The 22,662-nt window shown below is 36.5% G+C and overlaps 1 protein-coding gene across 1 annotated transcript in view; it reads right to left on the bottom strand.

Annotated features, from left to right (window-relative positions):
- USH2A (usherin) overlaps positions 1–22,662 on the bottom strand; it is an 821,881-nt gene that overhangs the window by 592,108 nt on the left and 207,111 nt on the right. Inside the window, exons 14-15 of the mRNA XM_017870028.1 lie at positions 15,020–15,183; positions 4,649–4,807 (exon numbers count right to left, since the gene is read on the bottom strand). Coding sequence (XP_017725517.1) covers positions 4,649–4,807; positions 15,020–15,183 — 323 coding nt within the window. The remainder of the gene's footprint in view (positions 1–4,648; positions 4,808–15,019; positions 15,184–22,662) is intronic.

Below are 22,662 nucleotides of genomic sequence, written 5' to 3'. Positions count from 1 at the left end.
TTTTTTGAGACAGAGTCTTACTGTGTCGCCCAGGCTGGAGTGCAGTGGCCGGATCTCAGCTCACTGCAAACTCCGCCTCCTGGGTTCACGCCATTCTCCTCCCTCAGCCTCCCGAGTAGCTGGGACTACAGGCGCCCGCCACCTCGCCCGGCTAGTTTTTTGTATTTTTTAGTAGAGACGGGGTTTCACCGGGTTAGCCAGAATGGTCTCGATCTCCTGACCTCGTGATCCGCCCGTCTCGGCCTCCCAAAGTGCTGGGATTACAGGCTTGAGCCACCGCGCCCGACCCACCCTGTGCTTTCTTAACACCCCAAGTTTACTCTGGTTCAACATTTATATATTCTATTGTTACTTTGGTTTACTTATATGTCTCCCCACTCCACTCCATAAGGAAAACTATTCCTTTCATCTTTGTATTTCTAGTGGCTGATAGAGTTTCTGGTCAGGAATAAGCACTGATCAAAATTTTATTTATTAAACACATGAATGATTTTTCTATACATATCTGATCTATTGTTCCAGGAAATAATATAGTAGTCCCCTATTATCCACAGGAGATACATTCCAAGATCTCCTGTGGATTCCTAAAACCACAAATAGTACTAAATCGTATATATATATATGTGTATATATATGTATACACACACACACACATATATATACTATTCTTTTTCCTATACATACATATCTATGATAAAGTTTAATTTATGTTAGGCAGAGTAAGAGATTAACAACAGTAACTAAAAATAAAAATAGAACAATTCTAACAATATACCACAATAATAGTTATATGAATATGGTCTTTCTCTCTCTCTCTCAAAACATCTTATTGTACTGTAGACTCACCTATTTTTGGAGCATTGCTGACCATGGGTAAAAAACTGCGGAAAACAAAACCATGGATAAGGGGAAACTACTGCATTAAGAATATTAAGAGCCTTATAAAAACAATTGCCTGTCATCTTATCTTCTGTTTTCTCATCCTGTCTCTATATCTTATGTTTCTTCATTTATTCCTCTCAGAGGTAACTGAACCATCTTACCACTTGTTACATTGATCCCTTGATGTAGTATGGGATTATAAATTATAATATTAAAGATGGAAATGAATAAGGGTAGAAATGAAATCCCCGGGCTCATTAAAATATTTGGTTGTCTAAAACTCTAAACTTAAACTATGTTAATATCTATAGGTGATAGAAATCATTGTCACATGTAAAAGTAATCATCCTCTAGTTTCCAGTGGAAGGATTTCTCTAAAGTGACGTTTAAGGACTAAATCCCTACTCATGGCATCCCAAATGAGGAACAACTCATCTGGCTGTGAATCTAGGGAGTCGGGGGTAGGGAGCAAATTATGTTTAGATCAACCCATTGCTTTTTCTCTCTTCTAATTTGTCTTCCTGCAGGAAAAAGGATATAGTCTCTAATCTGACTTTCATCAGTAATGAAGATCATTTTTATTTTTAAATTTGATCTGCCTACTATGTCTAGTGCTCCTTTGATTCCAAACTCAAATAGGAACAACACCAAAAAACAGTATGAGTTACTATCCACTCCCTAAACCTGCAACAGTAACACAAGAGTGCTATTTCCTCCGTTAACTGTTCACTTTCATCCCATGACACATAAGATACCTATGTGCAACCCAGAAGGGGGCTACAATAGAGATATTGTTAGGGCTGATTATGTGTGATCACCCAAAGTGCTAGCTTGACCTCTACCTTAAATAAAACGTAAAGATATACCTTGTTTTTTAAAGTTAATTATTCACAATCTTTAAAATTATTCACCATTGTTTGCATGCTATTACTAATAACAAATAATTTGAAAGCTTTAAAGATGGTACACCAGTATATCATGATCTTAGGAAGGAAAGTATGTCTTAGAGAATCCCATAGCACATTAGGCCAGCTAGAAAGAGTTTCCATTCTAAAAAAGAATTCTATAAAGGTCTCAAACAAACTGTCAAACTTGCTTGGAAGACAACACCATTAATTTTCTTTGAAAAGTTCAATGATTCTCCACCTATAATTCCTAATGCCTTGATTTAACCCAAAGATTTGTGTTCATCCAGCTGAATATAAGTAGTGTTTCCTTTACATGTTACACATGCTAGCCATGCACTAGAAATAGAGTAATAAACATGAAGCTATTATTAGAATGATACAAAGTTCTGACAGTGTTAACCAATTGTTCTTACTGTTCAAATGCCATCATGCAGATAATTTTCACATCATTAATTACAGTGATTGTCAAGAAATGCCAGAAGTGGCATTTTTTAATGAAAAATATGGTTTTAGGAAATAATACCTTGTTTAATAGGATTATATAAATGTCTGATTAGTGAATGAATGCACATTTATTATGTAAGAAACTGTTATTTGGATTCCACATGAGTGCAATCATCAAAACAGCTAGTGCTGTAATAACATGTGATGTTCTATAAAATAGATCACAATATGTTACTATGGAAATCATGCCTCTGCTTGAATAATATCATTGATAGTTTTAAGTTTAATTTTGCTATTGCATTAAGCTGTATGGAAAATAGGGTGACCCTAATTCACAACTTCAGAAATAACTCAACCAGTGGTACTGTCATTTCAAAATCATTTTCAATATTTTTATAACTCCTCTCTTTCTCTGTCACAAAAGTTTAAGTTTCAGGACACCTGGACCATGCTGATATTTGGAAGAAAATAAACATTCTAGTAGCAGGTTTTTAGGATACTTTGCCAACATGGCAGATGTAGACAGATGTTCATTTCCCTTTGCAATCTGCATCATGAAGTTCAGAGTTTCCATTAACTTTAACGAAGACTTGGAATACTGAAGAGAAATGTAGGGCCAAGAGAAAGGGACGGACATAAGAAGCTAAATTCTAGTCATACGAATTAGGTGCAAAATGAAACCCAGTATAATGCATACAAAATAAAACTCTGCGATGCAGGAGTTTTAAAGTCAATTAAAATGTTAAAACAAGGCATCTTCCTAACCATTTTAAGGAAGATTATGGAATTTCAGTGTTTCGACATAGCTTTATACAGTTCTTTAACTAATTAAGCATGGTTAAAGTCGAATTTGGAAAACTGTGTATTAAACGAAGAGAACAAAATAGAAACTTGAATTGGAATTGCTGTTCCGAGGTTTCTTAAACTAGTGTGTAGCTAAACATGGCTAGAAGCAAAAATCAGAGAAGACAGAGCTGGAATAATGTAATAATTTCTGTTTTTTCATTCTGTCTTTAGAGAAACTGTATCTAAAACATCTGAGTAAATGTTTTTTAAAGACAATGAATTCTAATAATTTGATTTCTATAAGCTCCTTTAAAATATTCATAAAAGTTACAAAGGCAAAGATAGGCTTGATGGCTTGTTTATATCCTTCCTCTTTCAAATGTTTATGTTGCTGTGTTCTATCTCTGCAGAAATAGCAATGTGTGTATTAAATTATACTATTTGCTTGAGTGTCAGTACTCCACTTCCAGATTTAATAGTTCTTTAACCTGAGAAATAAAAAACTTGAATTCATTATAATAGAAATATCTGATAAATTTTCTATAATATTTACAATTAGAGAAAACTAGATCTATTTATTATGTCTTCTAGTATTTGTAAATTAAAATGGTATAATTCTCAGATTATTTTAATATCTTTTAATTACTTTAAACCAGTGGTCCCCAACTTTTTTGGCACGAGGCACTGGTTTAATGGAAAACAGTTTTTCCATGGACCAAGGATGGGGAGGTGAGGAGGGATGGTTTTGGTATGATTCAAGTGCATTATATTTATTATTAGATTCTCATAAGGAGGGCACAACCTAGATCCCTCGCATGCACAGTTCACAATAGGATTCGTGCTCCTATGAGAATCTAATGCCACCGCTGAACTGACAGGAGGCAGGGCTCGGGGGTAATGTTGACGGCCTGCTGCTCACCTCCTGCTATGTGGCCCTGTTCCTAACAGGTCATGGACCAGTACCTGTCCACAGCCTGGGGACTGGGGACCCCTGCCTTAAACAATATGTCATGAACATTTTCCATTTATTGATATGTGAACTAAGATATCAGTTTATATGCTATCACAGCCTATAATTTATTTAACAATGTACCAGGATTCTGTTATGCCATATACTATAATCTACTGAAACACCGGTGAACATCTGAATCATTTTCAATATTTTGATATTACAAATAGTATAGGTATAGACATCTTATGTGTCCACTTATGACTATTCACTTGAGATAAACTTCCTAAAGTAGGTTTGCTAAGTCAAATGTTATGTTAAAAGGAAAGATTTTCCATAGATTTTAACAAATTATTGTACATGAAAAGTTATACTAATGAACTCACACAGACACTTCAGCAGTTTATAAAAGTTCCAACTTCCCCACATTCCCATCAATTCTTGATGGGGTCATTTTTTTTATCTTTGATAATTTGATAAGGATTAGTATTTATCAGAGATTAAGCATCTCATTTTTATTGTATTTCTTTGATTACTAGTGAAATTTGTAATTCTATCTCTGTCTGAAACACTCTGTGCCAAAGGAAACCACAACAGCATTTATCCTCAATGTAAAAGAACTTAACTAATGTGTCATTTCTCCGAATATTTATTTCTATTACCAAACCCTTAAACTCACTGTATGGGTATTGATCCTCTGTTGTGTAGATTTCAAAACCATCCCTGAGTAAACTGTAAGTAAGCCAGTGAGCATTTGGAGAATCAGGTGGACTCCAGGAGAGATTGATAGCAGAAGAACTTTGAACTTGTCCTCTGGGCGGAGGTTGCTGGAATGGAGCTAAATTACAATGAAGAGAGCATTTATTAGCAAAGCAATCAATAAACAGAAAAGCAAACTGAAGTAAGATATCCAGCAAAGAGGTCTTTCTCATTCAGGATTACTTTATCAAGAAGACATGTGGTTTACCAAGACATTAATAAACAAAGGGTTCATGAGTTCTCTAAAACAAAGCTTTTATCCAAAAGCATAAAAAAAAAACTTTTAGGTCAAAGCAGCTGGCATACATATAGACAGGGGTAAAAAACCACAATAGTTTACATTATTTCTTTCTTTGTGTCCTCTGTTTTTTTTTTTTTTTTTTTGAGACAACCATCCAAGGATGCATAAGCATTATTTTTTTAGCCACAGTTATTTAACATTTGACTAGTTCCATGAAACTCTGAAATTGTAATTGCATATATGGATTTTTGAGAGGAAGCTTTCCATTCCATTATGGCTAAGCACAATGCTTTATCTTGCTTCAGGGAGCACAGTGTAAAAGAAAGAACAATCTTTGGTGATATAAATAGCTATGGATGTCAAATAATCTAAATATTATCAAGAAACAATTTGAATATACTATATGAATGTACCATCACCTGTTAGAGGTGTATTTAAGATGTGATACGATTGCTTATCAGGCACATAAAAAATAAGAACATTCATCTAACTACTTAAGTGACGTTTTTCATAATATAAATATATACCATGAAAACATTGTATTCTGTCACTGTAAATTTTCCTTAGTCTCTCTGCTTTTGAGAGTTAATTTTCTTCTTTTCCTCCCCAGAATACAGAAACGTAAAGGAGAAAAACAACAGCTAAATATTTTTAAGGACAATCAACCACCACCAGTTTGTGTACTACTTTCTAGTTTAAACAAGATGCACAATCCCCCATCCATTTAAAGAAACACAACTTAATCAAACATTCTCGTTAAATAAGATGTCAAGGGTACAGGTTGCTGTGTTACCTTACTTTTAAACCATTAATATTTTTGTTTTAAGAAATATGTAAATATAATGTACAGAAAAGAATCCATTAAATAATTAATATTTTTATATGAAATATCTACAGTCATTAGAAGCTTCACTAAAAGAAAGCACACTCAGAAAAAGTAACTTGGGGAGAGCTTAATAAAGGAAGAACTTTCAAAAGGGTGGGCAAAAGAGATGGTGCAGTACTCTCAGGTATAGAAACTGCAGAGCTCTTTCGCTATTTATGTCAGGGTTTCTCAAGCCAACCCTGAACCCTGGGTCTAATGATTCACTGGGAAGACTCAAGGACTCATCATATAGTCCTACTCATGGCTAAAATTTATTACAGTGAAAGGTTACAGAATTCATCAACAAAGGGAAAAGGCATATCAATGAAGTCCAGGGGAAACCAAGCACAAGCCTCCAAGAATTCTCTTCCAGTAGAGATAGAACAGGCCTAATTCCCCCAGCAATGCATTATGAAAATGTGTGTAATGTCTTGCCAATCAGGGAAGCTCCTTCGAAACTCAGTGCACAGGGTTTTTATTGGGGGCTGTTCATATGAGCAGCCTCTGTCCGGCATTTACCCAAATTTAAGACCCCCACAAGGAAAGCAGGTGTTAAGCTTAAACCGTACTTTGTACAAATGTTTAAGTGCAGTGGTCCTCTCTTATCAGTTCTGGGGATAGTGTGGATCCAGATGCCAGCCAAAGGCCAGCTTTGTAAGCAGGTCTTTCTAAAAATAAGCAGTCAGGCTTGCTATGTTAACTCTTCTCTGCACACTGTCTCTAGCTTAAATGGGGACAAAACTCAGGGACAGAAAGTACTGTATGAAGAGCATCACCTGACAGGAGCTATGACCACTCATGGAGGGATGCAGTTAGCTTGAGGCCACTTCTACTTGGACACAGGGAGTGGGGAATTAAATATTCGACTTCCTTTTCCACCTGCCCTTCAGATGTTTGGTGGGTCCCTCCTAGCAGCTGAAATCAACTAACTAAAAGCCAGAGGGCAATGGAGGCTGCTGATGCAAACCACATAGAATCTTGGAGGACAGAGCAAAGTGGAAAAGTAGAGAACAGTAAAATGAAGTTATTCTGCAAACTAGGCAAAGACTTCCACCTCAGAGCTACTGCTAATTCACCAGGACCCATGAGTGATGAACTCTGTTTAATAGATATAATGTATGAACTCTGTCTAAAAGATATAATCAAATTGTTACGGATTTCAAGAGCACTTTGATTTTTATACACCACACACACACACATACACACACACACACACACACACACACACACACACGCGTTTTTGTCCACGGTTCCTGGCTCATAACTTCCACAGCCCTTGTTAGTTCCTTGGTGACTGACACAATAAGCATGTCTTCTGTTGAAGTATTGGTTTTTTGTCCAGGGGTCCTGAAGCAGCTTCAGAACAATTTAAAAGCAATACAGGTGAAGGACAGTCTTCTGTTACAATACTGGGGAGCTTGAGGCTTCAGAAGTAGGCCTCAGAAAATAGGGTCTATCTCTTCTGTTCTGCTTCTACCTGTTCCTTTTTCTCCCCAAGGCAGGCCACAGAAACTAAAAATATACTCTAATCTTCCTCCACCTTTCTGTCTTAGAGCTGGCCATAAGGAAATTTTCTGACCTACCTTGTCTGACTGTGGGTTATGAGACCCTCATTTTAGAGGGGTCCTGTCCCATACCCTGGAGGAATGAACGCTGCAGAGAGAGGCCAAGAAGACTCTGAATAGGCAGCCTTGCTGGTTTTCCCCACTCAGTCAATTAGTACGAAATCATACTCCCTTTTTCTTTAAATCACATTTCTACATAGCTGTCCATGTGTTGAAGGCCAAAAGAATGAGGGTCATGATCAACTCAGTATACCACTGGAGGCTATATGAGTAAACAGCAAGTTCTCATGAAAGCAGGATGTTGGCAAACTGACAAACTGTATCTGCACCCAGAAGAAATGCTGAGGGCAGTCACAACACAGGCACAAGTGTTTCTTGTGATTAGGCACATCTGAAGCCTGTTAGTAATAATAGGAACCTGTGATCAATCAAGCAACTGACCAAACATTACCTCCTCCTCCCTGCTCTTTCTACCCAATAAATACAAAGGGCTGTGGAAGCTCAGGCAGCTGCCCTTGCTCACGAGAAGCAGGGATCCCCTTCTTCCCATGTTACCCTTCCTTTGAAATACTTTTGTTTTTAGTTTTCATTTCTGTATTCATCCCCCTTCGTTCAGTCTTGTAATGATGGTCTCAAGCAGTAACAGTAGTAACTGTCATAGTGATGGTCTCAAGTAGTAATTGTGGTAGTCTGCCACATCCATGCTTCAGTCATGCCTATCCAATGAAGTTGCTATAAAGGGTCGAGGCAGGCAGATCATGAGGTCAGGAGATTGAGACCATCCTGGGCAACAAGGTGAAACCCCAACTGTACTAAAAATACAAAAATTAGCCAGGGATCATGGCATGCACCTGTAATCCCAGCTACTCAGGAGGCTGAGGCAGGAGAATCGCTTGAACCTGGGAGTCAGAGGTTGCAGTGAGCCAAGATCACCACTGCACTCCAGCCTGGCAACAGAGAGAGACTCTGTCTCACACACACACAAAAAAGGTCCAAGAGGCCATGGTTGTGGGGCAGGGGGACGGTGGAGGTACAGGGAGAGCTCCAGGTAGTTAAATGCGTGCAGGTTCCTGGAAGGTGGGACACCTAGGGAGAACATGGAAGCTCTGCTCCCCTTTCCACGTGTCTTGTCCTATGCATTGCTTCATCTGTATGCTTTGTAATATCCTGTATCATAAATCAGTAAAAATAAGTGCTTCCTGAGCTCTGTGAGCTGATCTGCCAAATTAATTGAACCCAAGGAGGGAGTCACAGCCACCCCAATCTATAGCCAGAGGGTTACAAGCACAGGCAAAATAACCTGGAGCTTGTGAGTAGTGTTAGAAGTTGGGGGCAGCCTTGGGAACTGAGCCCTCACCTGTGGAATCTGCCACTACTTCCAGGTATATAGTGCAAGAATTGAACTGGGTTGCAGGATATTAATGCTGCAGAATTGCTTGTTCACCAAAGTAGAACAATTGCTTGTTCACTATCTATGTTGATAGTGGTGTGAGAACAGAGGGGGAAAAAGTTGTTTTATTCTACACAGCACTGAATGTAAAATATATAAAATTCCAAGTATTATGAATAGGCTTCCTAAAGACAAAGTCTGATCCTAAGGCAGACAATATTTATATCATATGTTTTAAAATAGTCAAACTAGATATATGCTCATTGCTCTCCTTTTGTCTTTTTCTTCTTTGGAATTTGCATTGTTCTATTAACATTCCAACAGTCTATATGCCTATTTAGACATAGGAAAAGAGTAGCAACAATCTCATAATGACACATGAGAAAAGAATTATTTCCGAATAGCACCTTACATTTTTGAATTCATGGATTTTGCATATTTGATATGGTCACGTTGATCGGATGAACACTGACAATGCATTTGACCCTTTCAGTGGATTTTAATTTAGAGTTTGAAATCCTGTTGTTCTTGGTGCAGCCACAAATATCATAAACTGCCTCATTTATGGCACTCTCAAACAACCTTGCAATTCACGGCAATTTAACATTTTTTAGTGAATATTAGTGATTTCATCTAAAACTCTGCATGCTATCAGGAACACAACAGATTTCAGAGTTAGAGCAATCAAAACTGACCTTCAGATGATTTTCTAAGGCAGCAAAATGCTTTGGGGATGAATGAAAATGAAAGAGAGATAGATGTTTCACTCCCATGTCAAAGGGTGTAGAAAATGATTTGCATTACATGAAAATTTCCTTGGCAACAAAAGTTCTTCACACACATAGGCTCTTTCCAAACGTTTAAGCTGATTACTTGCTATGACCATGTCAACCACAATCTTGTCTGACTCCACAGCATAAATAAATAGTACCTCTTTGGTATTTAAATTGAAATTTTCGTAAACCAGAAGGTTTAGATGACTTACCAACACTTTTGAGAATAATATTATTACATCTTGGGCATGAGAAAACTTGACCCTTTATGTGCTTGAAGTAGAATTCCTAGAAAATGTTCATATATTCATTCATCAAAATTGCCAAGAATGCTATTTGCATATGCCAGACTCCCTTTTATGGAATGAGAGTATAATACTGTGACTAGATCCATCTCTTTGGGAACCACGAGCTTGAATCTCCAACTTTGGAACTTTGGTAGTTGTATGATTACAATCAAATATTGATTGGACTCTCTGAACCTTTTCTCATTTATATTAAGAGAATGATAATGTCTCCCTGTCAAGGTTATTTTGAAGATAAGGGGTGCGTGTGTATGTGTGTGTATGTATGCACATATGTATGTAGGGGTGTGCGTGTGTATAAAGTAGTTGCTCAATAAATATCACCTTTATTTCCTCTACCCTCCAGTAGGTTGGAAGGCATCCTTGATTCTTACATCCCAATAATTATAAATGGTTTATTTGGCAATAAATACGCACAGATAATATATACTAATGGGAAAATTACTTCTTTTTTTTTTATTATTATACTTTAAGTTCTAGGGTACATGTGCATAACGTGCAGGTTTGTTACATATGTATACTTGTGCCATGTTGGTGTGCTGCACCCATCAACTCATCAGCACTCAGCAATTCGTCATTTATATCAGGTATAACTCCCAATGCAATCACTCCCCCCTCCCCCCTCCCCATGGGGAAAATTACTTCTATCTTAGTATCCTAATAGAAAAGTGATCACACATGGATCCTGCATGAAACTCATGAGACACTGGAGAGCACATGGCTAAGCATAAAAGGAACAGTGAATAGAAATAACATTGCAGAATTATACTATAGGTTTCCTGGAAGCACACAGAAAACAGATAATGTACAAGTCTTCATCTCCTTGGTTAAATTTTTGATGCATTATAAGTGAAATTGCTTTCTTAATTTCTTTTTCAGATTGTTCATTGCTGGCATATAGAAACACAACTAATTTTGTGTGTTGATTTTGTAACAAAGAACATTGCTGAATTTGTTTGCTAGCTCTAGCTCTAGTAGCTTTCTTGTGAATTCGTTTGGATATTCCACATATAGAATCGTATCATCTACAAGTAAAGAAAATCAACTTTCTAATTTGGGAGACTTTTGCTTACTTTTTCTTGATTACCTGCTCTGGCTAATATGTGGACATTTTTGTATTATGTCCGATCTCAGATCTCAGTCTTTCATTTTTGAATATGATGTTAGCTATAGGGTCAACTGCATTTTTGCAGAGATGCTTAGGTAATTCAATGGGGAAATGATAGCAATTTCAACAAATGTCAATGGAACATTTGGATATCTATGTGTCAAAAAATAAAAATGAAAGAAAAAACTTAGATGCTTAACTCATACCATGTACAAAACTGATTCAAATTATTTCATGGATCTAAATGTAAAAGTTTAAGTGTAAAACTTTAAAATAATAAAGGAGAATTTTTTTTTTACATTGAGTCAGCCCAAAATTTCTGAGATAGGACACAAAACATGACCCATAAAGGAAAAGCTTAGTAAATTGACCTCATGAAAAGTAAAAGCTTTTGCTCTTTAAAGTATACCATTAAGAAAACGAAAACCAAATCCACAGAATGGGATGACTATTTGCAAATTTTATCCCAAATTAATAAGGAATTCTTTAACTCAGTAAGAGGACTAACAGCTCAACTAAAATACGGGCAAAATATTTGAAAGATACTTTGCCAAAAATCACATGAATGACAATACACATGAAAAGATGTTCAATATTAGTCACCAGGAAAAATGCAAACTGAAACCACAATGAGATACTACTACACACTCACTGAATGGCTATAATGAAATAGAGTCAATGCCAAATGTCGCTGAGGCTATAGAGTAACTGGACCTCTTATAAATTGCTAATGTAAATGTAAAATAATACAGCCATGTTGGAAAATAATTTGGCAGTTCCTTAAAACATTAAAAATATATTCAGTATACAAACCAGCCTTTTTATTCTCAGGATATAAAGAGATGTAAAGACGAATGTCCACACAGACACTTGTAACCATATGTTCATGGATGTATTATTCATAACAGACCAATACTGAAAGCAATCTATGCATCAACTGATCAATGGGTAAATAAAAGATAGTATATCCATAAAATACTACTCAGTAATTAAAGAATCTACTGAGACATGCAACAAGGTGATTGAACCTCAAAAACATTTTGTTAAGAGAAAGAAGCTAGATACAAAAGCCTATACATTGTAAAAAGGCTAAATGTCGTATACTTTCATTTATATAAAACTCCTGGGAAAGGCAAAATTATCTCATCAAAGACCCTATAACTCGTTTTTTGGGGCTAGAGGTAGGAGTCGTGATTGCCTGGAAATGGGCACAAAGGAACTTTTTTGAAATGACATAAGTGTTCTACCATTGGATTATAATAATGCTTGCACAAGTATAAATGTACCAAAATCCATCAAACCATATACTTAAAGTGGTTAAATGTATAATATGTAAATCATACTTTAATAAAGCTGTTAATAAAAGCAGAGCTAGAGGAGGCTTTCTGGTAAGGAGAGATAAAGAAAAATGTGGATATGAAGATGAATAAATAACAATGAGAATAGTGTCAAGAAGACAAACACTACTAAACAGTAAGTGGCTAACTGTATACTTGTGTGTGTGTGTGTGTGTGTATGATTTTAGTTCAGTTCATAGAAGGTTGAACTAACTGTAATATCATTCACTAAGAAAGAATATAGAAAAGAGGACTATTTAATTTATGTTCGTTCCTGTTTTGCTTCCTCTCAAGAAGCATGACTATCATTTTGAAAGCATGAAACCAATATTTAAAGGAAAGAAGGGAAACACTCAGCAGGGAAATGGACTCTAAGAAAAGGTCTAACTACTTTATTTTAATTCAATCCTCTTGCATTTTGGAAATTAAATCCTAGGATTCCTACCCTGATAGCCCGCCAAAAAAAAAAAAAAAAAAAAAAATCACAGATGATATTACTAAACTATTGCTAGTGGCCCCTAGAAGATATAATGAGGGTTATAATCCTGCAGTTCCCAAACTGTGTAGTGGGGTACCATGAGAAATTTTAATTTTAAATGAAAACACTTTTTGACATCTGTGGGATACAGAGAAAAATACTAGCCAGAGGTAGCTCACTGTGTCAACAACAGATAGCACTACATTCCTCTCAATCTCATCATATCTTTGTGAAGCCAGTTGTTCTGGCTGCTTCTGCAAGGATCCAAAACAAGGACCATGTGATTATCAAGCTAGAACAGGAGAGAAGGCTGGCACCCTGCATCCTCATGCCAACATTTACATTTTTCTGCTCCCCTCCTATTATCAGTGTCCGTCACTCTAGCTATGTTTTGAACCCCTTTGAAGACAGGCATGTTGTCTCATTTGTTTCTAATAAATTGCCTCTGCTGATGCTGAGCTTCTAACTTTACACAGTGTTTTGAAAATTTTGTTAAAACCTAAAACAGACGAAGCAACAACCACAAGCAGTTGAAGGATTGTGCTCAGTATGATGTATCATGATTTTAAAGAGATCAAAAACCAAAAGAAATATGTCCAGGGAAGACTCATTAGGAATGTGAAAGTTTTTAAAAATTCTGACAAATCAGAAACACTTGGAAAAAATGTCCAGTTAATAAAATACAAAAGTAAATGTCTACCACTACTAAAAATTGTAGACTAGCTTTCCAGTGACATGACTATCCAGTTTTGCCTGAGAGATAATTCCCAGACTGTGTCTCAAATGCAAGAAAGAGTTGGTAGCATAAAGTAAAGCAGGGGCCAATATTTTCACAAAATTAGTGGCAGAATCAATCAGAAATCACTAAGATTAGATACCATAATTTCATTATAAATGATGATCTACAACTCATATCCAAAAGGAATATGCTAGAATTTTTGTTGCATACAAAGCAATCAATTGTATTGCTAATCAATATATGACACATCGTAATTAAGTGGCCAGTGAAGTCCAGATTTGTGTTTAGACTGTATTTATATATGAAAGGAATTACGATAGTTCCTTCCCAAAAGAAGCATGAATACCTAGTTTTACTTATTCTGAAATCAGAGGGACTGATGAAATGTGGGATGCTGAAGAGAAGCTACACAGGTACAAAATATGAATACATCTTCTTAATCACTAGCTACGTCTTGCTTTCCATTACCTCAAAATCTAGTACAGTTGTTTTGGAGTCCAATATTCCATTACTTATTTCTCTCCCTCTCCCCTTAAATGTAGATAGCAGAGTTCCAGACATGCTGGTTTGTGATGATCTGTCATGACTTGTGGCGTTTCCTATCATTGTGACTCATGACAGTCTCAGGACACCCCAAGGAGAATATGCATAGCACAATATGTTGTAGAGGGCTCCTACCACATGTTCCCAGCAGGCATTTCTTAGGAATTCTGGAAAAGGTAAGGATGTATGATCTTGAAGTAAATATAGGAAAATGGTCAATATGTTATGAAATTGTAGAACTGCAGGTGACCTTGTGAGGTCAATTCAAGGAACTGAGAAGTGATGTTGAGAAGTCAAAAGATACTTACATGGAATCTTTGGCTTTAAGGAATTAAAAATATAAATGTGAGAGATATTTTAATTAGTGTAACTTAAAGTAGAAAGAAATATCAATTATAGGGTGAGTAATATGCTGTGGTGGATGATACTAATTATTATAATGTCAATAAACAACTAATGACATAATAGTGCCCATAAACTTTGGGGGATGGAAGAATATCAAACTTATAATAAACAATAATACACCCCTTATTTGTTAAAAAAGCAAACAACAAACAAAAACTTACATGAAAATGTCTTTGTCTAGTTAAACCAACTATTTTGGTTTAACCAGTACTGTCCTGATTTTACCACTGAAAGTCCTGTGTCCTGGGAAAACCCTTGGTCTGGGAACACCTAGGAATTTAATCACCTCATTGTCGATTTCATTCCAACAAACCATTGTAAATTTCCCACTACGAACATAATTGTATTATCATTTCCAATTGTCTAATCAAGGAAAAGCACACATATTTCACTGAATGTGTTTTTTTTTCCGTCTCTTACCTACATTCTTCACATTGTACTAAGTCTTTCTGATGAGTTCTAAATGGAGAAAGAAAACAATGAGATGCAGTCCCCTGCAAGATGCTGCTTCACAAACCAGCACTGAGCCAGAGTTCACTTACTTTTGCTGCAACCCAATAGATTGTTGACATCCAAGTGGCTTGCACTGGGAACACAAGCATCACACTTTGAGCCAGTGACAAATTGTTTACAGAAACACTGGCCTGTGACCAAGTGGCAGGTTTCATTCAAGGCTCCTGAGAGATGACAATTACAAGGCTGACATCTGAAAACAAGACAAATAAACCATCAAAGAGAATAGTGTTTTGATTAATAATTCATAGTATAAGTTACACCTACCAATAGCATTGTAGAGTAAGACGGTTTGTTTTAGCCAACAAATTGAAAAGAATGCTTGAGCTAAACAAATATAGAATCAACATAAAATAAAGGAAAATAGAAAAGATGTTTATAAAACTACTGTTCCTGGTAAAACCTGTATAAAGCTTTCTCTTTATAAACTAACTAATAGCAAAAAAGATGTTATATTGCTTTTTAAAATCCCACAGTATATCTTACAGATTAGTTTGAATCCAGTTGTTCAATTAGGAATACTGTAAATTTTGCTTTTACAAAAGCAGTTCTCCTGTCAGCTAAAAATTTAGATTAGATACCCATAAAATTATCTTTTCAAGTGACTATCCAATTGCAAAAATAGAAAACCAGGGGTAAATCATTGCTCTCCCTAAAACTCTTAAAATTCTATAGTTAGTTCTATGAAGGCTAAATTTCACTAAGAAAATTGCTTGAGGAAGACAGGTTCAAATATTGTTGATGCCTTAATATGGGTTATATTTCAGCTTCTATTTTATGAACTAAACTTATCTATCCACAATGGTTGGAGAATACAGTATTATTCTGATTTATGAAAAGATGCAAATGATGTAAATATAATAAGATAACTTTATTGCAGCTTAAATTTCTTGGATCCAAAGTTGACTGTAAAAATACCAGTAGTGGCATTTTGCCATAATAGCAAATAAAATTTGTTCCCTCACAGTGAATTATTCAAACATGTAGCCTATGCCAATGGCACTGATGAGGATAAGCAATGTTGGTGCCATGAGGTAGTAGAGAAGCAAAAGAGCACATGTAAGAAGACCACTCACCATTAAAAAGGTACTCTCCTTGTGGTACGTTTAAAATGTCAACTGGATTCACCTCTATGTTCTAATAAAGATGCTGAATGGACGGAGCTACTTTTCCCCACTGCAATTTTTACAGTGTGATCTCTTGAGTAATCATTCAACGCCCTTAAAAAGGCTGATAAAAGCTAAGACTGCCAAATAAGCTGCAAATTTGTTTTATGGACTAATATCCCCTTGGGAATAAATAAAGTACAGTTTTCTTGAAAACCACTGTACTGTAGTTTGCCCTTTTATGGTCATGATAAAAGGACATTTTCCCCTTCAAACAACTATATTAGGTCTTTTATCTATACACATTATATCAGAATTTCATTTCATATAGAAGTTTTGTTTAGGTTAAGTTTTAGAGCTGAGAAAATTATGTATTATAATTAAAATGGAATCATAGGTGCAAAAATATTTGATTTGCTCTTAATTTCATTACATGCTATTATGCAGAGTCTATTGTTTATAGGCTTTTAATATAATCTTAGTGTGCATAAACAATAAGAGAAAAGCTTCTCTCAATGTGTGTGTGTGTGTGTGTGTGTGTGTTTGTGTATATATGTATAACTGCACCACTCATGCATAAGTGTCTCTTGAGTATTTCAGTTTTTATTACCATTCACTCCTGGAACAATCACACTTATTTTACATATACTACATTTAGAGTAATAGCTTCCAGTGTATAACATAATTCCGTTCCTTGGTGTAGTTCTATTTTTTTCCATCCAAAGCATGCAGTGTTTTGAGCAATTAAATGTGTCTATTCTTAATTTTATAGTCTCTTATCCAAGCCATTGTTATAGTCAACTTATCTGACTTGTTATAATCGCTTGACTTCAGTAAGAATTTTTCCTAAATGAAGTTCACAGGAGAAGACTTTTCTGAACATTGTAGTTTGTTTTTACCCCAAAGGACACTGGGGATAATTTTGTAATTAATGATTAAATAAAATGATTCCTTTAGATTTCTCTGCCACTCAAATATAATTTTAAACATTTCCAAGACTCTTTAGCAAATAAGCTACAAGTTTGATGTCATTTTATAAGTTATCCCTCCTCAAGAGTACCTCCTAAATGAAATATATTTCACATTTATTAAAACAAAATTATACATAATAAAGGAAAAGACATTTTAAGCTTAGAAAGAGAAACACCAAACTAAGATGAATTGCAATATTGATTTTGCCAGGATAAATGGTTTTTGTAATATTAATATAAAGAAACCTTTATTACACTGACTCTCTTGGTACAGCCAGAGCTTCTCCCACAATCTGTTTAAAATCTTCATTTTTCATCCTTATGGGAAAACCTCACTTGCTAAATGGATTTCATAAAGAGTAATCTGTCAAGATTTATATAGATAAACAATTTGTGATGTTTATTGACCAGTTCATTATGGTAAACAAAACAGGAGTAAAGCATCGCTAATCTCTGCCAGCACTTTGCTATGATAGTACTCTTTGGACCCTTACATAACTCTGTATTTACTGGTTACAATGGGAGAGAAATTGGCCTCTGTCTCCTAAATCACAAATTTATATACTTTCCTTTCCTAGGAGTTTCTTCCAGTTGTGGAAATAGTGAGAGAAAGTGTTATCCTAATTATTACTGTTGAAGAAACCTAACTATTAATGAAAGGAATATGTTTCAGTAATGCACGTCATTGTCAGAAAATTTATCATCTGAGGGAGAACTGCTGTAGGAGGCCCAGAGATATATCCCAAGATACATAGGTCATTTTATTGACATTTCTCTTTGTACACCCCTCCTCTGTCTGGGGCCTCAGCTCATGGGTACTATCAAATTGATTTAAATATTGATTGACATAAATAACATTCATTGAGGGCCAGCTATGTTCCAGGACTGGAATAAACATCAAGGATATAGAGATGAATCACATAGAATTGCCCCCGTCCTCAAGGTGCTCACAATCTCGTATGCAAGATAAAATGGAAAGAGCATTAATAAAGATGTATCCAGACTCTAAAGGTCCAGAAATGGGGCAACTCACCTAATCTGGTAGCAGAAGAAGGGATGGGAAGGGTAATTTTAAGTAAGATTCTTGGAGGAGATGCTTGGGCTGAATGTTAAAAGATGAGTAGAAATAAGCCAGGTAAGTCGGGGAGGGGCAAAAAAAGAGAAAAAAAGAAAAAGTAGAACAAGGTATGAAATTGCAAGCAGCTCAGTACTCTTGGATGTAAATTCAGAATGGGAAATGGTGATAGGTAAACCTGGAAAGGTGAGCAGAAGTAAGATCATGCTACCTTAGGGCAGTGGCAAGGAGCAATGGAAATGAGCAGGATACACCTGAGAAATGTTAAGTAAAATTGGTAGAATGGGATGCCAAATTGAAAAGAGAAAGGAGGATAGATATAGAGTTACTCCCGGTCTTCTAACTTGTTGACGGGGATGATGAGACATCATTCAACATAAAGAATGAAGGAGAAAGAGAACTCCAATTGCTAAGGGATTTTAGATAAGGATTACTAATAAACAAAACAGAAAGAGACTTCAAGGCAAATTGGCAAAATTGGGCAGAGTTTTTGTGTTTGTTTGTTTTGTTTTGTTTTTTTCCATCAGTGCCTAACACAAAGACTAGCGCACAGTAAGGATTAGGTAAATATTGTCGGATACAGGAATTGATTGTGAATAAAGCACCAGGGAAGCTTTAGACTTAGGATAGGACACCAGAGATTAATCTAAACATGGTTTGTAGCTCCAATAACAAGTTAGCTCTTTTGAGCCCCTTTTTATTGGCTTAACTCTGTCCCCCTCGCTAACCTCACTCCCAGGGAATGGACAGCTTTCTTTAAGAGCTGGTCTCTGTTCAGATTCTCTTAGAACAGTGTTCTCAGTTCACAGAATTCGGTGAGTGCTACAGTGCCCTCTAGAGGAGTCTGGTTTTCCCCGATTAACAGTGGAGTTGTGGTTTCATTGAGCTTCTTAGTTTTCCCTTTAGTTACAGCCTATTAACAGCATCTTTATTCTCTTGGAGGTGGAATCAGAATTATAAGAGAGGGATTTGAGGCTTGGGCATCCATGTTGTGCGAGCTGAAAGCCATATTCATATGATTTATTGAACAAGGAAATGCAAGTGCCTCATCTGAAAGGGAGACGTCAACAGTGCGCAAACCCACCCTTTTTGGTGAATTTCCCATGCACAAATAGAGAAACTCATAAAAGCTAGACCAGGGGCAGTGACTCCCTTGCATCCAGGCAATAGTGACAGCTAAGTCCAGGCAGCTTGTTTAGCAAGGTTCTGATCTGAGAACACTATCTCTTTCTCCTTTGTTGACACTCCACATATTTATGCAAATAACTAAATAACTTTAAGATATGATAGCAGAATCAAATTTTTAAAGTGCTCTCAGAAAGAAGAGAGATTTCACTTATTCTCTATGGTCTCAGAAGGCAGAAATAAGACTAGGCAAGAAAGTCAAGAGACTGCAACTTTTTGGTCAATATAAATAATATATTTCTATTTGTTGCAGAATTACAGTTGTTTGAAATAAACATGAGCTACTTCATGAGATAGTGGGCTCCTTTTAGTTCCATGTTTTGGAGCAGAAGCTGAATGGCCATTCACCAGTTATTCTGAAAAGGTGATTTATGCAGAGAAATGTATAGGGTAGAGTTTAACCAAAATTACTTTTAAGGTTCTTTCCCAGTCTATAAAGTTATGATTCTATTATGCTTAGTGAGAATAAGTAATTTGCCCAAGGTGACAGTAAATCTAGTTACAAGGTCAGCAATCTTTATCTATAAAGGATGAGATAGTAAATATTTTAGGCTTTGCAGGCCGTGTGAACTCTATTGTAACTCAACTCCGCTGCTGCTGCTGTAGTAGTAAAGTAACCACAGAAAATATGTAAAGAATTAACATTGTTGTGCTCCAATAAAACTCTATTTACATAAACATGTGGCAGACCCCCAGGCTATAGATTGCTAAACTCTGGCAGAGCAGGTCATATTATGCTCACCCCAACAATATCCAGGTTCTAATCCCCCAAACTCGTGAATGTTACCTTACTTGGTAAAAGGAATTTGCAGATCTGATTAAGGATTTTGAGATGGGGAGATTATCCTGGATTATCTAACAATGCCCAATGTAATCTAGGGTCCTTATAAAGGAAGGCAGGAGGGTAAAAGTCAGAGAGAAAACATGTAAGGACATAAGCAGAGGTCCAAGGAAACACTGCTCTGCTGGCTTTGAAAATGAAGGAAGGAGCCATGAGCTAAAGAATGTACACAGGGCACAGTGCCTCACGCCTGTAATCCCATCACTTTGAGAGGCCGAGGTGTGAATTCAAAACCAAAACCAGCCTGACCAACATGGAGAAACCTTATCTCTACTAAAGATACAAAATTAGCTGGGGGCGGTGGTGCGTGCTTACAATCACAGCTACTTAGGAGGCTGAGGCAGGAGAATCATTTGAACCCAGGAGGCAGAGGCTGTAGTGAGCCGAGATCACACCATTGCACTCCAGCCTGGGCAACAAGAGCAAAACTCCATCTCAAAAAAAAGAAAGAAAGAAAAGAAAAAAAGAAAGGAAGGAAGGAAGGAAGGGAGAAAGAAGGAAAGAAAGAGAGAGAGAGAGAAGAGAGAGAGAGAGAGAAAGAAAGAAAGAAAGAAAGAAAGAGGTCTCTAAAAGCTGGGAAAATCAAGGAAATGGTTTTTTTCCTAGAATCTCCAGGAGAAATACAGGCCTGATTTTAGCCTAGTGAAACTCATTTGGAGCCTCTGATTTCCAGAACTATAAGATAATAAAATTTCATGCTGTTTTAAGCCACTGAGTTTGAGGTAATTTATTCCACCAGTAATAGGAAGCTACTATATCTGGTCCAGTGGAAAAGACAAAACTGAAACCTGGATATTCTGATGTCCAATTGCGTGTTACTCCTATTACATCACATTGAATAAATGCTACTAATATATAAAAACTGATACTTCTTATTGGATCGTATATCATCTAAATTAAGGGAGAATATACGGTTTGGCAGCCATAGGAGATTGCAAAAATCGCAACTCTTCACCTTCCCCTCTGTGCAGGTCCTTTGCAGCTAACTGTATAGTTAGTTCTACCCATCACAAAGGAGAGTCTGTTTATTCCCCACCACTTCCAAACATGGTCAAGCTGCGTGCCTTGCTTTGGCCAGTAGAATAAGGCAAAAGTAACATCCTGGTGGTTCAGGCCTCAAGTGTCTTTGCATGTTTCTGCTTTCTTTCTTGGAAATCTGCCACTACCTTGTGAGAAAGCCCTGCCTTGGCTGCCAGATGATGACAGGCTTGTGGCCCATTTACCCTGTCACCCCAGATGACAGCCAGCTGTCTGACAAAGAGTCACTGAGGAGAGGGAATCTATGAGGCACACTCCCTAATTTTTCCATTATCACACCATAAAAGGAAATCAGTTGACAAGAAAGTTATCTGCTTTCATTTGAAGTCATTGACCTGGTTCTCAGAAAAAAGACCAACTGAGATCAATCAGAAAAAGGCCTGTGAAAAGATTACTGGACCAAATCTATAACCTAGTGCTGAAATGTAGAACATGTGCAGTAAAACCAAAAATAATATGGGCATAGAAGAACTTCCCTGTATTTTATCTCCAAAAGTCTGAGCCTTTATTCTCCCTAACCAGCCTTGGTGTCTTACTCTCTATGGACAACTTCAATGTGTGTCAGCTAGTAAACAGGACAAATAGTGACACTACTAACTCCTTAAGGCTTAAAACAAGGTAACATAGAATATAGAGAGGGTATATCATTAGGGAAGAAACTTTTGGGAGTTGTGATGTGTGGTTGTTATGTAAGACAACTGTGGGGTACCAGATGAACTGAAGCAGTCCTGGTGGCTGTGGGGCAGAGCAGTCCTAGTCACAGGTCATCTTGAGAACAGTGCCAGTAAGTGCAGGGTGTCAAATATGGGTCTCCACTACCAACTGAGATGAATTAAATATGGCCCATTTTTGTCTCACTGTTTTTGGGTTAGACAAACACTATATACCTTTTGCATTATTGATTTTCAGTGGGCAGACTTTTTTTTTTTTTGCTTCATTGTTTTGATACTGATTAAATCATGTTTGCTTTATGTGTCAGAGGTAAATGGAGTAATGTTTGCACTAGGATCAGCTTTTTTAAATCCATGCCCCCTTTTTTCTGGTAACTTTTGAAGAATAAACCACTTAGATGGAAAGAGGCAAACGATTTTCCAGCTTGGTCACAGAAAGTTATTGTTGTGTTGCATGGATTTTTGTTGTTGGTTGTGTAGTTTAGGGTCAAGGTCTGTTTTATTTTATTTATTTTGCCCTTGGGAATATAAAAAAATGTGTAGAAAATAAACCAAGAGAAAACAATATAGCAAACCTTGTTGTGTCCAACAAATAGAGCATGAGGAAGGTAGGGAATATGTGAACTAGGCAGATAAGGAGGCGAGGTTATTTTCCAAATTGATGAAGAAGTAACATGATACTTGTACCTTCCCCTTTCATAATAAGATACTTACAATCTACTGTATATTTTGAAAATTAATATTTTAATTTCCATTTGTTATAACTGCATTGCAATTTTTATAAA

Source organism: Rhinopithecus bieti, unplaced genomic scaffold (assembly GCF_001698545.2).
Source record: "Rhinopithecus bieti isolate Rb0 unplaced genomic scaffold, ASM169854v2 scaffold_1673, whole genome shotgun sequence".
In the NCBI taxonomy this organism is placed as follows: Eukaryota; Metazoa; Chordata; class Mammalia; order Primates; family Cercopithecidae; genus Rhinopithecus; species Rhinopithecus bieti.
The sequence above is the reverse complement of the archived record's forward strand: the minus strand, read 5'-3'. Positions and strand labels throughout refer to the sequence as shown.